This window comes from Thalassophryne amazonica, chromosome 12, assembly GCF_902500255.1.
Source record: "Thalassophryne amazonica chromosome 12, fThaAma1.1, whole genome shotgun sequence".
Lineage (NCBI taxonomy): Eukaryota > Metazoa > Chordata > Actinopteri > Batrachoidiformes > Batrachoididae > Thalassophryne > Thalassophryne amazonica.
In genome coordinates, this window is record NC_047114.1 from 4,176,975 (window position 1) to 4,200,168 (window position 23,194).

Sequence of the window (23,194 nt, forward strand, 5' to 3'; positions counted from 1 at the left end):
GGTAAAGTTGAGGCCGCAGCCCGCTCCAATTACTAATAAGTAATAAGAAGGGAAGTTGTCTTAATTTATGGTTTGATGGTGTTAAAGGTCAAATCACTGTCAGTCAGACATCTCACACCTTCAGCCTGTGACGGGGACGGACTAAATCAGAGCCACAGGTCAGAGAGGACATCTCACCAACATCCAACAGCCGAGACCTGGTTCAAAGTTCAGGTGATCGAAGTGACGTAAATGCTGCACAGAAAGTCGAAGAACTCAGCAAAATAACGAAAAAGAGGAAGAATCGAATGATACCAAAGTCAGAAAACAGAAAACACTGACTTTATTCAGCAACATCGACATTAACATACAGAGGTAAATGTGTCAATGATTCACTGATAACACAAAGAAGCATAAACGCTTATTTCTGTTCTTGTCCTTCTGAAATGATCATGTGACAAAACAGAGTTTAAACATGTGCAAACTGTGCACCATCCCTGGTTCTCAAGACCAGGCACCTAAATGGCTCTACTCTACTCTTTTCTACTCTCCTATTTTACTCTTCCTTTTTAGATATTTAGATATACCTTTATATACTGGCATAGTTCCACCTTAGAATTGGAATATAATATATAAGATACACCTTACTGAATTTCATGAGACAACAGAATCTGAATAATTCATGTAAATAACAAGAAATGTATATTATATTATAATTATCACCTTTTATCATCATTCACTTGAGTCTCATAAATGTCACAAGTTGCTCCATGAAAATGAATGACGACAACATACACACAACGCAACGCAACTTACTGCACCTTAACTAAAGTGACAGGAAAATTCATCTCTATTATCCTTGTGTAGAACGGGGGACTCAGCTACTTTATATATACATATATATCTGCAAATTGTAAAGTCCACGGTGCTCATACGGCTGAGGCTTTTTCAGCACTGTGTTATTTTTTTGATAATCTTGTTCTGTTTGTCAGTCAGTCACTTTGATGTTCCATCAGTTTTTCCTCTGTTCTTTGTTCTCAGTCACTTTGTCACTCCCTTGACTTTTGTGACCTCAATGAATCTTTTCTTTGTTCTGATGTTTATCTTCTCTCACACACACACACACTAAAAACAAGTTTTTTTACAATGTTTGCTACATTTGTCAGTGAGGAAAAGACAGATGACGTTTAAATCTTTAACGTCTTTGTGCTTTTGTGAGTTTGCAGTTTTCACAACCCCCCCCCCCCCCCCCCCCCCCCCGTGGGCAGAAACATGACAAATGTCAGAAGAATGTTGGAGACGTGAAGAATTGTGGCTTCCAGTAGAGATCCAGAGGGACTGGCTGAGTTTCTGCCTCCACACCCTGAACGTGTGTCACCAGCAGGTGACTCTGAAAGCCGTAATACAAAGTTTATTGAGGTTGGAATGAATTTGGGTAATTCCAGTTTATAGTTGCAGTAAAGTAACCAGGATGTGACAAAGTGGAAAAACATCTGACAAAAGTTTGATCCCACAGCAAGTTCAATTACTGAAGTCATATCAAGCAGAATTTTAGAATTTTTTCAGGTCATTTGAGAATTTCAGAATTTTCTTTCTTTTTTTTTTTTTTATCAGAAAACATTATTTTAACCACTTTGAGATCAAGAGAGATATTTATCTTCTTTAGAAATAAACAAATGTAAAAATGTATCAAACTAACTTCAAATAACTGTTTTAATCATTTTAGGATGATTTTTAGATCATTCATTCCTCTTCATGTCCATAAAAAATAAAAATGTAATTTAAATGTCCTGCAAGAGAAACACTGCTGAACTTAAACTACCAACTCTGAATTAACACAGAAATATTTCACATAACTGTGAAAAAGTTTTAGACACCACAGGAAAGTCAAGGTATTAGTCATTTTACCACCTGAATTAACTCCACTACTACTACTACTACTACTACTACTACTGCTAATAATAACAATAATAATAATAATAATAATAATAATAATAGTAACTAGAGCACCATGCCAGTGTAGAGCCCAAACCTACACCAACACTAGCCTCCAATTACACAAATTGGAAAAAAATCTTCAAGGTCAAAGTCATGTTCGAAGTGGCTTTTCATAAGCTAAAATATAATACAAAATAATATACATCAAAAGTGCTTTTCAAAGTTAAGATCAAATATCTGGTAAATCCTCAGTATGAATCAGATGCAGATCAAACTTTGTCAGGTGATAGTGAGTGTCAGTCTGCACCTCACTTTCAAATGTAAGAGTGATTGGGGCACGTTTGATTATGATATAATGTAAAATATACATTAAATGGCGTTTTCAATGTTAAATTTAAACGGCCACAAAATCTGTAATCTGGATCGGATCCAGATCAAACTTTGTTAGTCAAATAAAGGACACCATCCTATATAATGTTCTCAAATATGAAAGAAATTTCATCTTTTTTGACAGTTATGAATTTTTTAAAATTCATTCAGTGTTAAAAGTCAGGATTTTTCCAATTTTCCAAGACTTTTCCTGACTTTGAACTATGATATTCAATCAGTCTAATGAAGTTGGAGGAGGTAATGTTTTCACCTGTTTGTTTTTCTCTGTGAACAGCTGGAGTCCACAATGTTTCATAAATCTTTATTACATTTTTACTGAAGATTCGTGTCCTGATAGGCAAAAACTGATTCAGTTTTTCCTTTTTCTTTTTATTGTTGTTTATGCACCAGTGATACCAAAATAAAATATTTGGTCTGCACTTCTTCTGCAGTACATTGTTTTTGGCCACTATGAGTCAAATGCACTTTCCTCTTGAGTATAATTGCACTTTTCTGTGTACGAGCCCAACAAAAAAGAATCTGGTACCAAACCATATTTCTTTGTAAATGATCTGTACTGTAATTGAGCAACTAAGGGGATTAAGGCCTAAGGGCCTAAGGGCCCTTTGTGATTTTCCGGTCAGGTTGGGATTTGAGCTGAGGATCCTCTGGTCTCAAGCCCACCACTAGACCATCACCTCCCCTTAAAAAAACAAAAAAAGAAACCTGGTTACCCCATGTTGGGCTGTAAGGCAATAAAAAAAATGGTTCTTGCAGACATCAGACCAAAATCTTGATTGTTGGGTTGTGTTGGGTGTTTAGTTTGTTTTGTGAATGTATGTACAAGGGAAAAGCTTTTAGTCACAAGATTCCACTTCTGTCTAATGTGGGGAATTTTTTGAAGAAAAATAAAACATAATAGTTCTCAGTGGTGTAGCCCAGTAACACCACATTAAATATGGACACTTTAATCCCCCTCAATCATATAGCAAACAAAGTGAAGAGAGGTGGAGTTGAGCTTTGTTTTTGTTCCATATGAACAAACAAATGGAAAAAACCTGGATCTGGTGGCAGGGGATATTTTGGAATAAATAAAGAAATCTGGGTTGTATACTCATTTGAAAAATACTAATTCTGCCAATTATTGATAGGGGTAATGACATCCATTTATCGAGAGATTCTTCTAGTCGAGGATCGTAACTTGCTTTAGCAGTATGTTCCATTTTATGCTGAATTTGTCTTCCCAGATATTTCAATTGCTCAACTACCAGATTTGTATTGAGTAGTAGTACGGACAGTTTGTTGTGATTTACTTTACATCCTGATATATTGCTGAATACCTTTATAAGTTACAATAGGGCCTGAATTCTTTTTAAAAAATTTGATATGAATAAAATAACATCATCAGCATACAATGATATTCTGTGTTCACTTGGTCCAACTGTTAATCCCATAAACTGTTGTTGAGAATGTAGTGCTACAGCGAAAGGCTCCACGGCTAATCAATTTTTTTCACTCTCATTCATTCATCTTCAATTGCTACTCCAATTAAAGCCTATCCCAGCCGTCATAGTGTGTGAGGCGGGATTCACCTTGGACAGGACACCAGCCTGTCACAGGTCCACAAATAGACAAACACATTCACACCCACCTGCACACCTACAGATGTCAAAATCAAATAAAACCAAATAACCTGTAAAATGACCAATGAATTAACAACAATAATGAGGAAACTAAATTCTGATTATGTAATTATTTCAGGAATGCCTTCCCCTTTGTTTCACAACTTTTTCAGAAAGTCTGTGATGTTGACAGAATGAGTGAACGACTTTCTGCTCACAGTGGCGGAACCCGTTTCCAAACAATGAGCTTAGAGCATTAAAAGGAAGAGACACCTTCCTGGTACTCACTCAGGTGGATTCTCACAAGGCTCCGCCTCCCCTCCTGAAAAATCCACCCACCTGCATCCAAAAAGCATCAACACAGAGCCTTTGTCTTAAATTATCTTCAGAGGCTGAAAGCAGCAAACAAACTCTCAACGATCTCCTGAACATCATCGCATCCGCATCGCGCCTCCACAGCACAGGTGAGACTGACACCTGAACCGACGCTCATTCTTTAATTCAGTAATTATTTTAACAATCTACATACACTTAGAAGCTGATCTGAAAGCACACTTATAATTATACACCTGATTCATGTGGATTTCTACATTTTTAACTTTCATTCTAACGGCCTGATAACGGAGTTTTTCTGTTTTTTCTGATTTTTGGATATTTTGTGTTCTTCTGCTTTTACAGAAATGGAACGAGGACTGAGCCTGTTAGTTGCCATCGTGTTGGTCTCTGTGGCACCATGTGTCCACGGAACGTTCCATTTGTCATTTTCTCCAGATTTACCGGTAAAAATTCATTTAAGAGTTAACGTCTAAAAATCTACATCATCACACTGACTAAAACTGAGAGTCAGACAAAAAAACAAAACAGCTGCTTTCTCATTTTCTCAGTTATGATGTTTAGTTCATTTGCTCTAAATTAAGTACCTCTGGGTTTTTGTTTATGGACATTTGTTATTAAATTCTGGCTTGAGAACTTGTGTTATTTTTTGACAAATGTCTAACTTTTTTTTTTGCAAGATTTTTTTTCCAGAATTTTCTAAATGTCTGTGCAGAAACTGCATTAAATCAGAAAAATCTGGAACAGATTTTTGTTGTTAATATGTCACTGAGGTAGCTTCCAATTATAATAAATATTGATGAGGTTTTGAGAAATTGATGAAAAAGGTGAATCAGGTCATGAAGTAAAAGAAATTATGATTTTATTATAGCAACACCACCAGGTTTTAATGTATTAATTTTTTGTTTTTGTTATGATGTGTCGATATATATAAATTTGTATACTTAGTTTTACACAACAAAATTAATTATTATGAATTATAGATCAAAAGTCCTCAGAAAAAGGCCACGCCCACATTTCAGAGAAAATATTAATATAAATTATATTATTAATAGCGCTTGCCTATAAAATTAGCCATTTTCCTTTATATTATAATTGGGCTGTAAATTTTACCATGGACTCCCATCCATATGCCCAATGGACCTGCCACATTAATAAAAGTAGGTCCCTCCGGCTGCTCCCTTGTTTTCACTGTTTGGTCACCAGAGCAAATCCAAGGATCTGCATGTTGATTTGGCACAAGTTTTACGTCAGATGCCCTTACTGACGCAACTCCACATTATAGTTGTATGTAAAACTTTAGGCACCCCTGATGATTTCAATGATTTTTCTTTATAAATCATTGGTTGTTTGGATCAACAATTTCAGTTAAATATATCATATAGCAGACAAACACACTGATATTTTAGAAATGAAATGAAGTTTATAGGATTTACAGAAAGTGTGCAATAATTCTTTAAACAAAATTAGGCAGGTGCATAAATTTGGGCACCCCAACAGAAAAAAATACATCAGTATTTAGTAGAGCCTCCTTTTGCAGAAATAACAGCCTCTAAATGCTTCCTATAGCTTCCAGTGAAAGTCTGTATTTTGGTTGAAGGTATTTTGGACCATTCTTCTTTACAAAACATCTCAGGTTTGTTGGTTTCTGAGCATGGACAGCCCGCTTAAATTCACACCACAGATTTTCAATAATATTCAGGTCTGGAGACTGAGATGGCCACTCCAGAATGTTGTACTTGTTCCTCTGCATGAATGCCTTTGTAGATTTTGAGCAGTGTTTAGGGTCGTTGTCTTGTTGAAAGATCCAGCCCTGGCACAACTTCAACTTTGTCACTGATTCATGAAAATTGTTCTCAAGAATCTGCCGATATTGACTGGAATCCATGTGACCCTCAACTTTAACAAGATTCCCAGTACCTGCTTTGGCTACACAGCCCCACAGCATGATGGAACCACCTCCAAATTTTACTGTAGGTAGCAAGTGTTTTTCTTGGAATGCTGTGTTCTTTTTCAGCCATGCATACCGCCCCTTGTTATGTCCAAATAACTCAATTTTAGTTTCATCAGTCCACAGCACCTTATTCCAAAATGAAGCTGGCTTGTCCAAATGTGCTTTAGCATACCTCAAGCGACTCTGTTTGTGGCGTGTACGCAGAAAAGGCTTCCTCTGCATTACAGCATCATACAGTATCTTCTTGTGCAAAGTGCGCTGTATAGTTGAACAATGCACAGAGACACTCTCTGCAGCATGATCATGTTGTAGGTCTTTGGAGCAGGTCTGTGGTTGACTATGACTGTTCTCACCATCCTTCACTTCAGCTTATCTGAGATTTCTCTTGGCCTGCTACTTCAGGCCTTAACTAGTACTGTGCCTGCGGTCTTCCGTGTCCTTATTGTGTTCCTCACAGTGGAAACTGACAGCTGAAATCTCTGAGATAGCTTTTTGTATCCTTCCCCTAAACCATGATGTTGAACACTTTGTTTTCAGGTCATTTGAGAGTTGTTTAGAGGCTCCCATGTTGCCACTCATTAGAAGAGATGTAAAGAGGAGAAACATTTGCAAATGGCCACCTTAAATACCCTTTCTCTTGATTGGATTCACCTTTGTAAGGAGGTCAAGGGTCAATGAGCTTAACAAACCAATTTTGTGTTCCAGTAATTAGTGCTACATGTATTCAAATCAATGAAATGACAAGGGTGCCCAAATTTATGCACCTGCCCAATTTTGTTTAAATAATTTTTGCATACTTTCTTTAAATACTAGAAACTTCATTTCACTTTTCAAATATCAGTGTTCTTCTGCTATATGATATATTTAACTGAAATTTCTGATCCAGACAACCAATGATTTATAAAGGAAAATCATGAACATTATCAGGGGTCCCCAAACCTTTGCATACAACTGTATATGCAGAAATGGGCAGAGGTAGGATTTGACCTGGGAACCTTCTGCACTGAAACCAAGCGCACTAACCACTTGGCCACCACCCCTGCCTTTATAATTCTATTACACTGAATTTAAACCGTGTTTATTTATTTTGTGTGATGCCAAATGTCGAAAAGTGCTCAGAATACAAACCAAAAGCCAAAGGTTTTCAAACATCACCTGACAGATCTGGAATTGTACCAAATTGCATACTTGTGGCTAACTGGACATACACATCCTTCATTTTTTAACACATGTGGTGGAATACTTTGAGTGATTAATAAACAAGAATAAAGATGAAGTAGAGCTCCCACATCCTTATCTGGATTATCACAAAAATCTAATCACACTCATTAAATTTAATCAAATCGAGTTGATCATTTTTCCATGTAATTCAGCTAACAGTTGTAAAAAAACATACTTTTGCCAGCAGAGAGAATATTAACTAAACAGCTACACTTCTTTGGTAAAATAATACTAAGAGATGAGGAATTAATGACGTAAATGAATCCGTGTGACTTCCTGCTGCCATTGTGTTGTCACGCTAATTAGCATATAGCTAACATCACAAATATGAGGTTAAAGTCAATAATTGAATAGCTGCTAGCGTTACCCTGTAAACAGAGAGTATTGTTAGATAATAACTGTGCTAATTCTTTGCTTCATGTAGCTATCAAGTATTTGTGTTATTTGTTTGGAAGTTCTGAGAAAGATAAGTAAAGTTTTACTTCATCACATGTCCAAGTTTCAGACACAGGGAGATCTCCCCCTGTTGGTGAGAGCCAGTAACATTAGAAATGTGAGACTAAACCACACCGATTGTTAACACCCACAAGGTTTAAAAATTGTTGTATGACTCATTTTAGGGGCCTTTCACAAGATGGACACTTGTCTGTGAGGGTGCCAGGCCTGGTTTTTGACGTGACCTTTAATAAACTCAAAATGAGGAATACAATGGTTTGGTTTTTGGTAAGGGGCAGAATCTTGCATAAAAGAACTGGGTAAAAATAACAGTAGAAACCACTATTTTCGTACAAACCAGCTAAATCTTGTTTTTAAGTCAGCTATACACTAACCAAGCTAGCTGGGCTAACCAGAAGCTGGTTAGCTTGCGTGACTTCTGTGGGGTATGTTAAGAATGCTAACAAAGAACATACTTGTACCGTTACTGCAAACTAAAGTGATCCATCACTGCAAGTTTGTTCTCCGTTAGCTCAGGATTTTACCAAATTAGATGATGTGACTACTAGCTAACGACTAGTGACTAATATGATAACTGCCTTCATTGTTTTTCAGTTATGTGGTTATCAGTGTCACTTTAACATCTTTTTAATAAATAATTTAATAACTGTGGTCACTGATCTGGATGGACGGATGAACTCTGATGAACCAAATCAATCCAAAAAGCAACTGGGTTTAACTTAATTAATATTCCAAAGACATGTCTGCCATCTGCTGGATTGTTAGTGAACATTAGATTATAATGGCTGAGTGGATCCTTGTCATTTGATTGGTGCTTTGTATGTCCTGTAACATGGATTATTCGTCCCATTTGTGTTGCATTGCATTTAGAGTGCAAATTTGGTTCCATACATTTGGTACCATTGCACTTTGAGCGTGCACACACACACACACACACACACACACACACACACACACACACACACACACACACACACACACACACACACACACACACACACACACACACACACACACACACACAAATCCACTGCGCTGTAAGCTGTCTGATGTGATTTTTTTTTTTGTTGCACTGAGGAAGTACACTGTCTTTTTTTTGGTAGTACAAGCGCACACACAAGCAGGACAGCGCTTAGCTTTAAAACAAACATGGCGGAGTTAATTTTGCTGACAGACGACAATTTGATGCACGGCATGGCGGACTTCATCGTCACAATTATTTTTGTACTCCTATTTAAAGTTTGTGTTGGATTGTTGATGTCAAAGCAGCAGTGACGCACCAAAGATGGATTCATTTCTGATGTGATTTTTTTTGCTGCGCTAAGGAGGTACCAAAACGCAAGTCCCTTTTCTGTTCTTTGTACATTAATATAATATCAAATGACAAGGATCTATTTTAGCCATTATATAAAACACAATGAATGTTTTACATTCTTTCAAAGGAACGAATATTTAATTCGGTGAAAGCTGGAACATTCCATTCAACTCGGCTTCGCATCGTTGAATAGAATGTTCCAGCTTTCACCGAATTAAATATTTGTACCGTTGAACTCATAAACATTCATATTTGTATTTATTAATTTAGTTTTTACATGGTCTATATACAACTATGTTTTGTTTGTGCAGGTAAACATCTCTCGGGATGGATGTGGACGAACTAAACTTTGTATCTCAAAACCAAATGACTGTGATCCCGTTAAGTCAACAAGCTGTCTCTTTGGTTCATTTAACACCACGACCAACTGCACCACCAACGGGACCAACTGCACCACGAACGCCACCAACTATATCAGAGATGTCAACAGTGAGCTTTCAGGACAGTCTGAAGGATATATAGCAATGGGCAGCACTTTGAATATATCAGCGGTAAGACTTACTTAGGTACTTACGCAGGTACTGTTCTGCCAAGTCTGAATGGTCACTGAATTTTACATTGGCGCTGACTGAGCCATTATTGCGTCTTTCTGGCCATAAATCCAGCTATGAGTCTACAAAGAATTTAAGAACAAAATGTTACAGAACTCATTTTTGGATTCTGATCAACATCAAATTTTAAAGGTTTCTTCAACACAAACTTTATTCGTTTCATCCCATTCCATGGATATCACCTGAAAACCAAACAATACAATTTTTTTCCCCCCGTGATATAGTTATTCAGGGGCTTTGCATCTCCATAAATGCACTGTAATTTTCTCATAATGCAGTATGATTTTTAACCATGAAAATCAATCAGCACGCAGGTTTCCGGTAAAGTCGAGAGCCACGTACCTGTCATGTTGAGCAATTCACCCAAAATAACTGGTCTGCAATGAAGGAAATTGGCTTGTCTCATCTCATCTTCAACTGCTGCTCAACTGGGTCGCGGGGGCAACAGCTCCAGCAGGGGACCCCAAACTTCCCTTCTCAGGCCACACTGACCACCTCTGACTGGGGGATCCCAAAGTGTTCCCAGGCCAGTGTGGAGATATAATCCCTACACCTAGTCCTGGGCCTTCCTCAGGGTCTCCTCCCAGATGGACATGCCTGGAACACCTCCCTAGGGAGGCGCCCAGGGGGCATCCTTACCAGATACCCGAACCACCTCAACTGGCTTGCTTTGTATGGGTAGTTTTTGTGCAACTCATCTGTGAAGGATAACACGCTGATCAAGGGATCATACTGCGGATTCTCACACAAAGATTAAGGCAGTTCTCCCAGGAAACAGGAAACTGTCCCTCATGACTATCAGGTGAAATCACATACTCCAGATATCAATACATTTCAAAATGTGAAGCCACGGGATGAGATGGGCATCACCTAAATTCTGTTTATTTATTTCAACCCTACTGAGGATAGAAAATGTGGACAAAATTAAACAGGAAATTCTTCATGAACCTATTTGGACTCCATCGTAAATAAGTTTTAGACGTTTCAGTTTGGACTGCAGATTTTGAGGTGGCTTCTCTTGCTGGACGTGATGTCATGTTCAATCACTGACACCATATGCATGTATTTTAATGTTCTGATTGAAAAATTTTACATGGGTGAAGAGGAGTCACTGGTGCTTCATCCACCTTCAAGTCCGGATCCAGATTTCAGAATTTTATTGATTTTGAGAGATTGAGCCATTTTTGGCCCTTGCTTGTTAAAGTTAGCCAATAAATAAATAAATTATCTCGGTCTTTCTCTAAAGTAAGAGATTTTTGTGTTTGTTTTAGGAAGTATTCAATTTACAGAGGAAATTTCTAGATTATGTGTCATGACTCCGGGGAATATTCTCAAACTGTGGAAACGCAACGGTCAAGTGTTGGGATTCGAATATGTCAGGATTTTCCTGACTCTCTTGTGTTCCTGATCCAGGGTAGCCTGATATAACACAAGGAATGATGCCACAGCCAGCCAATCAGATCAACGGTCAGTTTTGTGTTCCTAAGTCCAAGAATAACAGGAGTACTGTGACAGCACAATATCCCTCTGCTGGCAAATACTGCTGTGGTACAAGTGCATTTCAAGGAAAGTTTCCCAAAATTCCTTCTAAAATGTGAGAGTAGTTGATTTCATAATGCAGGCACCAACTCATGAAAGTGGCAATGTCTAGGTTTGTCAATCAAGGACCATAACTCTGGTAAAAGGAGCCCAAATGCAACAATATGAAAATATGTGTATTACCAACCTATAAGAAGGACTTGTACCACGTTCCAGGAAATTCCACCTACAAGTGTGAGAGGAGTTCATTTCAGAAAGCTTATACCCTTTTTGGGAGGAACGGACAGACGACAGAAATCGCTGGGACATAATCCCCCTTCTGGCCTTCGGGGGATATAAACCAGCCCCCGGGTCTCCACTTTGTTCCTGCGAGGTGTTGGTGACTGTTGGTTGGATCAGCTGTGGGGCTGTTTGACTGCTCATTCTGTATCTCATGTGCTGTTATTTAACCACAACATAAGTGCAGCTGAATTTCCATTAAGTTGGACGATTTTAGCATTTAAATTCCAAAGTAAGTGGAAGAAAACCAGCTATTAAAAACATTTAAATTGATGTGTTAGCAGGTGTCTTCTTCGATACTATGACCATTTGGACTCATAATGATTCTCCGCCTCCAAAGGGTGAAGCCGCAACAGGTGCTCAAGAAACGAGTCCGATGGGAATTTTACCCAGAGGAGCTCAGCTGGCTGAGCAGAAAACAAAAGAACAAAGCAGGTGTGATGTGAGAAGTTCAACGGGAACGTTTAATGACTGCACGCTTTGGCTTCCCTCACATTAAATTCAGTCATCGGAACTCCTCCTAATCCAGTTTCATGCTTTACGCCCTTTAGGTTTATGAGTTAATGGGTGTTACCAGCGGTTGACAAGACATGTTGACTCTGCTGGCAACTAACTTTCAACTTACAGTGAGTGCTGTTCAGTTTCATAGCTGCACTCTTTTTTTGGATCTGTCCCATTCAACCTGTTCATAAGAATCACAAGACTAAACAGCCATTTATTAAATTTTTTTAATTGAAGGTGATATTCCAATAAACACTCCTCTTCCTTTACTTTGTGGGGCGGGGGTTTTGAACTTACGACCCTCTGGTCATAAGGCTGCTCTGGTGTGTTGTTTTGCACTCACAGCGACCCAAACATGAAGCCTGAAGATGAATACGGCCACACAGACCAAACTGGAAAATTGGGAAGCAAAACCAACATTCCATCATTTGATTGACAGGCAGCATCTAAAGATGGTGCCACATGGGAACGTGTTGGTGCGTTGAGTTTCAGGGAATCATCCTTTCACCGCTCTTTATTTTCTTAGGGTGTGTCATTGATGATGATCTGCGGACGAAACGCCAACAACAGCTTCTTCTTCCAAACAATGGAGAGAAACAACACCAACAACGTGCTAATGCCCATCGACCAGGTGAGGCTCCGCCCTCTTTCTCTCACACACCTCACATCATGTTGTAGAAATCAGGAAAGAGTAATGTGCACGTGAACTTATGGATGTGATAAAAACGCACTCCGTAAGTACCTGACAAAGTTACCTTAGGTTTTGTTTAAACTGACAGCCAGAAACACACCAGCAACTAATGATTCCAAACATTTTGTTCTAAAACCTTTATAACAAAAAAGGTGTTCCTAAAGCTGGATGTTTAACTGTTAGCTATAACAACTAGCATATGTCACGCTGTGGTCACATTGCCTTCACTCGGATTGGCGGGTGCTCAGTATTTGCAGAAAATGACTTTTTGTCTATTTTGGCCCCGCCCAGCTGGTCTCTTGTCGCTGTAAAACACCCACTCTGAAAATGAACAGCAGCTGGTCGCTTTGTCTCTGTTTCTTGTATTGTGACCAAGGGGTGATGAGGTCCCAGCCATGATTGACAGCATTGTAAGCAATGCTGCCAGAGCACCCTCTACTGGGCAAACTACGTGATGACACCATGTCCATCTGTCAGTGTTTCTCTACATTCACGTATAAGTTAATATCAGCTGATACTATTGTCCAACTGGTACATCAGTCAGGCTCTAGAAAACATATTACACACAATGTTAAAGAAATTTTGAGGCCCATTCTAATTCCCACAAGAAATTTTCTGAGGAACAAAGTGCCTGAGCACGAGTGCTCATGGTCACTTTGATTTGGCTGAAAGGGGAAATTAACTTTGATGGCCATATTTTCTGGAGTACAAGTCTCACCTGTTAAAAAAAAAATGCCTCTTGAAAAGGGAAAAACCCATATCTAAGTCACACGGGAGTATAAATTGCATCTTTTTTCAGTATTATCAGCTCTGAGATTTTTGTGCATTCTTATACTGTACTTTTTACTGTCATATTTATTATTAGTGTTTATTTTATTTAGTGCTTTGATTCCTGGGAAAATCTGATATGGTTATTATCAATAAATGTCTGATATTTTGGTATACAAGTAGCAGGGCCTGCCAAACTAGTTAAAAAAAAAAACATTCTAGAAACTAGAGTAGTTACTCATCTTCCAAAAACTTGAAAGTACAAGTGGTCTTATTTTGTTGACCTTTAACCTTCTCCGTCTCTACATTTTTGCAGACTGTGTCAAACATCCGTGGCAAGGTGAACCAGAGCCTGATCCAGTGTGAGTTCACGGTCCCTAATTATAATACCAGCAGGGCCTTGGTCTTATTCCTCGCCACCGGCAGTGTGAACGGCAGTAAGTGTACACGCAAACGGCCACACGGTGTGTGAGACGGTTAAACGGCGGGTGGACAATAAAACAGAGATCATACACTGCTAGAACGGGAATAAAATACAAAAATCAGTGATAGAACTTTAAAATCAGACCAAATGTGGACAAAAAGCCAGTAAAATAACACAAACCTTTGTTACATCATATTTTCTCTCCATATTTAGCAAAAAAATTACTGAATTTTTACCGACCCCCAACCTTTTTCAGAAACTCAAAAATACAAATTTGTACAGTGGAAATTCTTGTCAAGGGCATTTTTTTTTCATTATAATGTTTTTCATTTAATTATTTTCCATCATCCAGCAAGTAGAGCAGAAAGCTCGGTGGGGGGAGTAAGAACTTGGGCTACCAATATGTAGCCTTTCCCAATTGGAACTGATATTTTATCATTCCCAGTTTTGGATTCAGCATAAAATGTTCCCCAAACTTGTTAGATCCAAATAAATACCTGCTATATAATGTTTAGTAAAGGGCTGGATGACAGATGGATAATACACTGCACTCAAATGTTTATATAAATATGGAAAGGGACATAGCACAGTATTGGCTCCCCTGGTTGGAAATGGAGAAACAACATCACGTTTTACTTTAATCACATTATGTGTCACCTCAGATAAACATAAATTCAACATGAAGACCAAGACCTCTAACCAATTTATTGTCTGGTTTTGTTCTTCAGGCACACTCGGCCCCTTAAACATCAGTCTGGTTACTGCTCCTCTGGATCTCAACAACCCGGCCAGCAACGTCCCCACCACCGCCCCTCCCACAGGAAACAGAGCCGCTGGAGTTACGCCTGCTCACGGTAATCCATACACATCCACGTCAGACACTGTGACCACAGTATGACAGAACCGCTGAGGGGTGCACAGTGCACACGTCACGGGTCAACCCAAGCACCAGGGTGCAACAGTCAAACAGTATTTACTCAACTCAGCCGATTTCAAGGTAGAAGTGGAACGTACTGCATGTAGGACTAGAAAGGCACCTATGACAGGGCACGGACACCCTATTAATCAATCTCAACAATAAATTTCAATATCATTAAATTAGATTTTAAAACCACACATCAGTTTGACTGTTTCTCTTGTATTGGTTGACTTAATACCAGGGTTACCTAAAAAACTGCACATTTTCTGAAAGGTTTGAACATTAGTTAGAAAATATAAACTTTTCAAAAAACTATTTTAGGCCAAAACAAATTCTTAAACTTTTACCAATAAATAAATAAATAAAATAAAATAAAAAGACACATTCAGACGTGAGTGCACGTAGTCTTTGTTCCATTTGTATCAAACAGATTTTGAGTCGTGTTTGTTCTGTAGAGACCGTTTACTGCTTATGGTGCCGACTGGAAAATAAAATAATTTCTGGGTGGGTCCTCAAAGAGACTAGTACATGTTAAGACTTTGTCTTCGTGGATTCACAGTGAAGACGTGTCACTGCAGAGCGCTCTACTGTGGCCAAAGTGCTGCGAAGTAATTTTATTGTAATGTGTCTAATGTTGCATTCTGTGTGCAAATAAACTTCACGCACCCGCTTTCTCTCTCCCTCTCCAGCTCTGGTGCTCCTGCTGAATATCGCCACACTGCTCGCCCTGCTGAAGCCCTAACGCTGGGGCTGATGGGATACGATGAAGCCTGCTAATGCCACTGCCTAAACGCATTAGAGAAACTGAGTGTCAGAAAATGTCCTGTGAGATCTTTTCCCAAAAGCAGTTCAGACATGTAGAGACTTATTTTTTTGTATCGTTTGTACCAGAGACAAGCTGAGGGCTGCAGTAGGGATGTTTTGCATCAAACAACATTTGGAATCATACGGTTACTATTATTATTATTATGTACTCAGGTTTTGTATTCATGCACACATTTAAGCAGTGTAATGTAGCTTTTTCTTTGTTAATGATCCTGATGGCTCCACAAGCAGTCTGGAAATGATATTAAACCCATTTTCCTAACGTCACTCACACCCTGGTTCCCCATCCTGGGCCCAGACACCGGCCCCAGCCCTGTGAGGTTTTGCCTTCAGACACACAGTCAAAATTAAAAGTGCACATTATACAAAGTCATAACTCACTCACTCACTCACTGGATAATCAAATTGTTGTTCTTTGAATGAACAAGAGAAAAGGGGGAGAAAATGTACTTAAAAGTTATATATGCATTAAAGAAGAATGGATTGAATCACTATTCTGGGCTTGCACTGATATTTTTTAATGCAAAATGCAATTTCACATTAAAAATATCCTTCAGGATAATAAAGTGAGCAAATGTGGCTAAATGATGCATTTTGTCTTTAGTCACACTTTTGTAATTTATCCATTAAATGATACCACCACCATCAGCCGCCAAATTTACACACCAAACATTTCATCATTTGACGTGTTCGTTACCCCCAATAATCATACATGTAACATGTATGATGTATGTTGGAGACATGAAGATTGTAAGCCAGTGTGACTAAAAGAAGACAAATTCTTTTAGCCACACGGCTACCGCTACCCGGGCTATTCTTCTGCATGATGTGTGTGTGCAGGCATTTGTACACACACGCTTGCACACCCACACTTGGGAGTAGGTTAGGGGGGAGCACATTCTCCAAGGGACAAAGTTTGGGAACCACTGGCTTTAGTCAGCTTTAACAAGCAAAGCATCCAAACACACTTTAGAGGAAAATCACATCATGTTACCATGTTTTAATATTTATGTGTGTATGTTTTGTTAATATAAACATGTGGAAGGGATATTTTATTTTATTTTATTTGTGCTGTTTGCAGAATAAAGTTGGAATTATTTTAATAAAGTTTATGTGAAGATGTACAATTCAAGTTTGTTTTACAAGCTACCAAGAAGGCAAACATCATTTGTTGGTCACCAAAAGCTCTGATGGAGGTCTACACCGGGCGCAACTTAGTACTGGTCCTGGAGTAATGATAAAACTGTACTGGTCAGAGTTTTCCCCGCTGTCAGGTAAAACATACAACCACCAAGAGGTCTAATGACTGCTGATGCAACTCTGCTAAAATGTCCTCAAATCTCCCTCCAATTCCCCAGATCGCTATGACCTCCGCTCCTCTAGAGGTCACTGTAGGGCTCCTAGGCGGGTTACCTCCCAGTACCAGTCAGTTCAGGCATTATTTCAGAAGTGAGCGCACCAGAAAATAGCACCTTCTTCTATTAAAAGCCAACATGTGGATGCATTTTTAGCTTCAAACCAAAGAAAATCATAATAATTTAGCTAAAACAATGTTTGAAAGCTTTGTTGCAATGGAAAATCCCAACTTCGGACACGTAAGCAACATTATGGATCTATGCCACATTTGGCTGCTGAGTTAAACAGTGTAATATGGTGTAAATATTTAATAAGTTTAAATCTGCAATAAACTATGTAGAGTACTTCAATATATCACGATACAGTCGATATGGTGGCCCATATAATTCAATGCGTATGGTATTGTGAGGTCCTTATCAATTCCCAGCCTGAATGTTTAGTTACATTTTGACGCTTGTGTAAATCAACATGTAGGAACATAGAGACAAACCTGAGCCCACTGGGAGAAGCCAAATGCTAACTGCATGAAAACACTTTACACTTTGGACTACTTCTGTTGTACGCTACTGCCCCTAGTGATGACGTGAAAATCACAACGTGCTGTAGTGCAGGATACCCTTTAATTACGACTAAGAAGAAAAGGCATGAAGAATTTTATGATTTTAATTCAATTTATTCTTTTATAATTAAACTGAAAAGTATATTTAAAAAAAAACTAACATGGACATACAAAAACAAACTAACTCACCAAAGACAAAACATCTGAGCTAAATCAAACAGTGTTTTTGGACGCAAAATTATCATTGCAGCATGAAGCCGTCCTTCGAGCTGTCGTCTCTGAGAACACTTCATCATTCTGCCTTCTCCCGAAGACAAATAATGACGCGGTAAAAACTAATCAAAACCTACAGACACTTATTCCAGTTACAGCCAGAGCCAACCAGAACAAACAAGAACCACATCCGAGGCCAGCGGGACAATGGGGCGACAGAGCAGGTGCACCATGCTCGTGTGTGTGTGTGCACATTTTTGTATCTACAATTAGTGTTAAAACCAGAGTCCAAGTTCCTGCAGGAAGCTGCGTGGATGCTGCCTGCATGTATGTGGTCCGGACCTATGACTCGTCTTCGCCGTTGATGCTATCGGCATCTTCATCTCCTTCCACGTGCTCGCCTTCCTCCTCCTCTTCTTCCTCCTCCTCCCTCTCTTGACTCTTTACCTGCACAGATTGAATGAAGTTAAGTCAGTTCAAGCGGCCCCTCGTTAGCCATCTTCAACTTAACCGGACTAAGTCCACGTTAAAACTACAAGCATCTTTGGGGACAACATGGACTTCCATACCCACAATGCTTCACTGCTGTTCAAGGCTGACTGAGCAGGGGGGCAAAGCTCTCAATTTACTTATCGATCTACGTTCCGACCCTCAGCTATGCTCATGAGATTTGGCTCCGAAAGAACAAGATCGCGAGTACAAGTGGCCGAGATGAGTTTCCTCCATTGGGTGGCTGGGTGCTCCCTTAGAGATAGGGTGAGGAGCTCGGTCACTCGGGAGGAGCTTGGAGTCAAGCCGCTGCTCCTCAAAGTCGAAAGGAGCCAGCTGAGGTGGCTCGGGCATCTTTTTCTGATGCCCCCTGGACGCCTCGCTGGAGAGGTGTTCCGGGCACGTCCCACCGGGAGGAGACCCAGGACACACTGGAGGGACTACGTCTCTTGGCTGGCTTGGGAACGCCTTGGGGTTCTCCCTGAGGAGCTGGGGGAGGTGTGTGTGGATCGGGAGGTCTGGGCGGCTTTGCTTTAGCTGCTGCTCCTGCGACGCGACCGCGACCATAAAGCGGAAGAAAATGGATGGGTGTTTTTATATATATATATATATATATATATACATACACACACACACACACACACACACACATACATACACACACACACACACTACACACACACACACACACACACACACACACACACACACACACACACACACACACACACACACACACACACACACACACACACACACACAAACCCCAATTCCGATGAAGTTGGGACACTGGCATGAGAAACGATCCTGGAGCAGAAAAACCACAGAGGGACTTGCTTTAAAAAGCTACATTTCCAGATGTCATTTTCAAAAATCATGAGCTTTATGTGGATTCATGTCAGTCTGTGATGGTAAATTGGACTGAAATGAACAGGTCAGATTTACAACCACAATTCCAATGAAGTTGGGACGTTGTGTAAAATGTAAATAAAAACAGAATACAATGATTTGCAAATCCTCTTCAACCTATATTCAATTGAATACGAGGTCTATTAGAAAAGTATCCGACCTTATTATTTTTTTCAAAATCCATATGGATTTGAATCACATGTGATTACATCAGACATGCTTGAACCCTCGTGGGCATGCGAGAGGTTTTTCATGCCTGTCGGTTACGTCATTCGCCTGTGGGCAGTCTTTGAGTGAGGAGTGGCCCACCCTCTCGTCGTTTTTTTCATTGTTTAGGAATGGCTCAGAGACTGCTGCTTTGTTTGATCAAATTTTTTTCAAAACTGTAAGGCACAACTGAGTGGACACCATTCGATAAATTCAGCTGGTTTTCGGTAAAAATTTTAACGGCTGATGAGAGATTTTGGTCTGTTAGTGTCGCCGTAAGGACGGCCCACGGTGCCTGACGGCGATCTGCACTTCGAGGCGGCAGCGTCTCGCCGTTTCAAGTTGAAAACTTCCACATTTCAGGCTCTGTTGACCCAGGAAGTCGTCAGAGAACTTTCAGAATAAGTCGGCATGAGGAGTTTATTCGGACATTCCATTGTTAACGGACATTTTGTAATGAAAGAACGTGCTGGCAGAGTCGCATGTCAGGCCGGACCCGACCGCGGGGGGTCGCAACAGGAAAAACACCTCCGTTGGAAACCTTAACGGACAAGTTGGAACATGCCCAAGCTGTTAAACAATTTCTCAGATATTCACTTGTTGAAAGCCATCAAAAGCCGCCTGAATTTTACAAATGGTTTTCAACATGGAGGTGTTTTTCCTGTCACGGCGCACACAGATTCACCGAGTCATCATGGAAACGACTCAGCGAATTTGTGCGCACGTCTTTCATTAAAAAATGTCCTTAAATAGTGGAATGTCCACATAAAGTCGTCATGCCAGCCTCTTCTGAATCTTCTCTGTTCTCTCACGACGTCCTGGGTGAATTAAGCCTTAAATTAGGATGTTTTCAGGTCGAAACAGGCCGATGACGGCGCCTGGAAGCGCTGCGCGACGTCCCGCTCCGTGGTCCTTACACAGACAGAAACACCCCATAATCTCTCATCAGCCGTTAAACTTTTCACCGAAAACCAGCTCAATTTCTCGAATAGTGTCCACTCGGATATTCCTCACAGGTCCAGAAAAAATTTTGATAAAGCAACGCGCGCCGTCTCGAGCAGCGTGTGAAACAAAGGAATTCAGCCGAGAGGGCTGAACCACATCTCACTCAAGGCCTGCCCACAGGGAAATGACGTCACCGACACGCATAAAAAAACTCACGCATGCGCACGAGGGTTCAAGCATGATCGGTGTAATCGCATGTCATTCAAATCCATATAGTTAAAAAAAAAAATAAAAGTGTCGGTTTCTTATCTAATAGACCTCGTACACCACAAAGACAAGATATTTAAAGTTCAAACTGATAAACTTTGTTTTTGTGCAAATATTTGCTCATTTTGAAATGGATGCCTGCAACACGTTTCAAAAAGCTGGGACAGTGGTATGTTTACCACTGTGTTACATCACCTTTCCTTCTAACAACACTCAAGAAGCATTTGGGAACTGAGGACACTAATTGTTGAAGCTTTGTAGGTGGAATTCTTTCCCATTCTGGCTTGATGTACGACTTCAGTTGTTCAACAGTCCGGCGTCTCCGTTGTCGTATTTTGTGCTTCATAATGCTCCACACATTTTCAATGGGCGACAGGTCTGGACTGCAGGCAGGCCAGTCTAGTACCCGCACTCTTTTACTACGAAGCCACGCTGTTGTAACACGTGCAAAATGTGACTTGGCATTGTCTTGCTGAAATAAGCAGGGACGTCCCTGAAAAAGACGTTGCTTGGATGGCAGCATGTGTTGCTCTAAAACCTGGATGTACCTTTCAGCATTGATGGTGCCATCACAGATGTGTAAGTTGCCCATGTCATGGGCACTAACACACCCCCATACCATCGCAGATGCTGGCTTTTGAACTTTGTACTGATAATCTGAATGGTCTTTGTCCTCTTTTGTCCCGAGGACACAACATCCATGATTTCCAAAAACAATTTGCAATGTGGACTCACACTTTTCCACTTTGCGTCTGTCCATTTCAAATGAGCTCTGGCCCAGAGAAGGCGGCAGTGTTTCTGGATGTTGTTGATATTTGGCTTTCGCTTTGTATGGTAGAGTTTTAACTTGCACTTGTAGATGTAGCGACGAACTGTGTTAACTGACAATGGTTTTTTGAAGTGTTCCTGAGCCCACGCGGTAAGATCCTTTACACAATGATGTCGGTTTTTAATGCAGTGCCGTGTGAGGGATCGAAGGTCACAGGCATTCAATGTTGGTTTTCACCCTTGCCGCTTACTTGTAAGAAACTTCTCCAGATTCTCTGAATCTTCTGATTATATTATGGACTGTAGATGATGGAATCCCTAAATTCCTTGCAACTGAAGGTTAAGAAACATTGTTCTTAAACTGTTGGACTATTTTTTTCAGGCAGGTGTTCACAAAGTGGTCATCCTCACCCCATCTTTGCTTGTGAACGGCTGAGACTTTTGGGGATGCTCCTTTTATACCCAATCCTAAGAGTCCTCAGTTCCCAAACACTTATTGAGTGTTGTTAGAAGGAAAGGTGATGTAACACAGTGGTAAACATACCACTGTCCCAGCTTTTTTGAAATGTGTTGCAGGCATCCATTTCAAAATGATTAAATATTTGCACAAAAACAAAAAAGTCTATCAATTTGAACATTGAATATCTTGTCTTTGTGGTGTTTTCAATTGAATATAGGTTGAAGAGGATTTGCAAATCATTGTTTTGTTTTATTTACATTTCACACAACATCCTGTGTGTGTGTATATATATATATATATATATATATATATATATACCGTGTATACAGTGAGGAAAATAAGTATTTGAACACCCTGCAATTTTGCAAGTTCTCCCACTTAGAAATCATGGAGGGGTCTGAAATTTTCATCTTAGGTGCATGTCCACTGTGAGAGACATAATCTTTAAAAAAAAAAAAATCCAGAAATCACAATGTATGATTTTTTAATAATTTATTTGTATGTTACTGCTGTAAATAAGTATTTGAACACCTGTGAAAATCAATATTAATATTTGGTACAGTAGCCTTTGTTTGCAATTACAGAGGTCAAACGTTTCATGTAGTTTTTCACCAGGTTTTCACACACTGCAGCAGGGATTTTGGTCCACTCCTCCATACAAATCTTCTAGGTTTGGAGTTTCAGCTCCCTCCAAAGATTTTCTATTGAGTTCAGATCTGGAGACTGACCAGGCCACTCCAGGACCTTGAAATGCTTCTTACGGAGACCCTCCTTAGTTTCCCTGGCTGTGTGTTTGGGGTCATTGTCATGCTGGAAGACCCAGCCATGACCCATCTTCAATGCTCTTACTGAGGGAAGGAGTTTGTTTGCCAAAATCTCGCAATACATGACCCCTTCCATCCTCCCTTCAATACGGTGCAGTCGTCCTGTTCCCTGTGCAGAAGAGCACCCCCAGAGTATGATGTTTCCACCTCCATGCTTCACGGTTGGGATGGTTTTCTTGGGGTTGTTCTCATCCTCTAAACATGGTAAGTGGAGTTGATCCCAAAAAGCTCTATTCTGGTCTCATCTGACCACATGACCTTCTCCCATGCCTCCTCTGGATCATCCAGATGGTCACAGGTGAACTTCAAACGGGCCTGGACATGTGCTGGCTTGAGCAGGGGGACCTTGCTGCCCTGCAGGATTTTAAACCATGACAGCATCATGTGTTACTAATGTAATCTTTGTGACTGTGGTCCCAGCTCTCTTCAGGTCATTGACCAGGTCCTCCTGTG

The 23,194-nt window shown here is 40.0% G+C and overlaps 1 protein-coding gene and 1 pseudogene across 1 annotated transcript; one reads left to right on the forward strand and one right to left on the reverse strand.

Annotated features, from left to right (window-relative positions):
• The first annotated feature begins 4,120 nt into the window (after positions 1-4,120).
• On the forward strand, positions 4,121-16,871 carry LOC117521101 (putative ferric-chelate reductase 1). The gene is made up of 7 exons (XM_034182416.1): positions 4,121-4,372; positions 4,587-4,687; positions 9,499-9,738; positions 12,644-12,748; positions 13,893-14,013; positions 14,729-14,854; positions 15,609-16,871. Exons 2-7 carry the CDS (start codon positions 4,589-4,591, stop codon positions 15,659-15,661), a joined length of 744 nt encoding a protein of 247 aa, XP_034038307.1. The 5' UTR covers positions 4,121-4,372; positions 4,587-4,588; the 3' UTR covers positions 15,662-16,871.
• An 876-nt stretch (positions 16,872-17,747) lies between these two features.
• Positions 17,748-23,194, reverse strand: part of LOC117521100 — a 51,769-nt pseudogene continuing 46,322 nt past the window's right edge.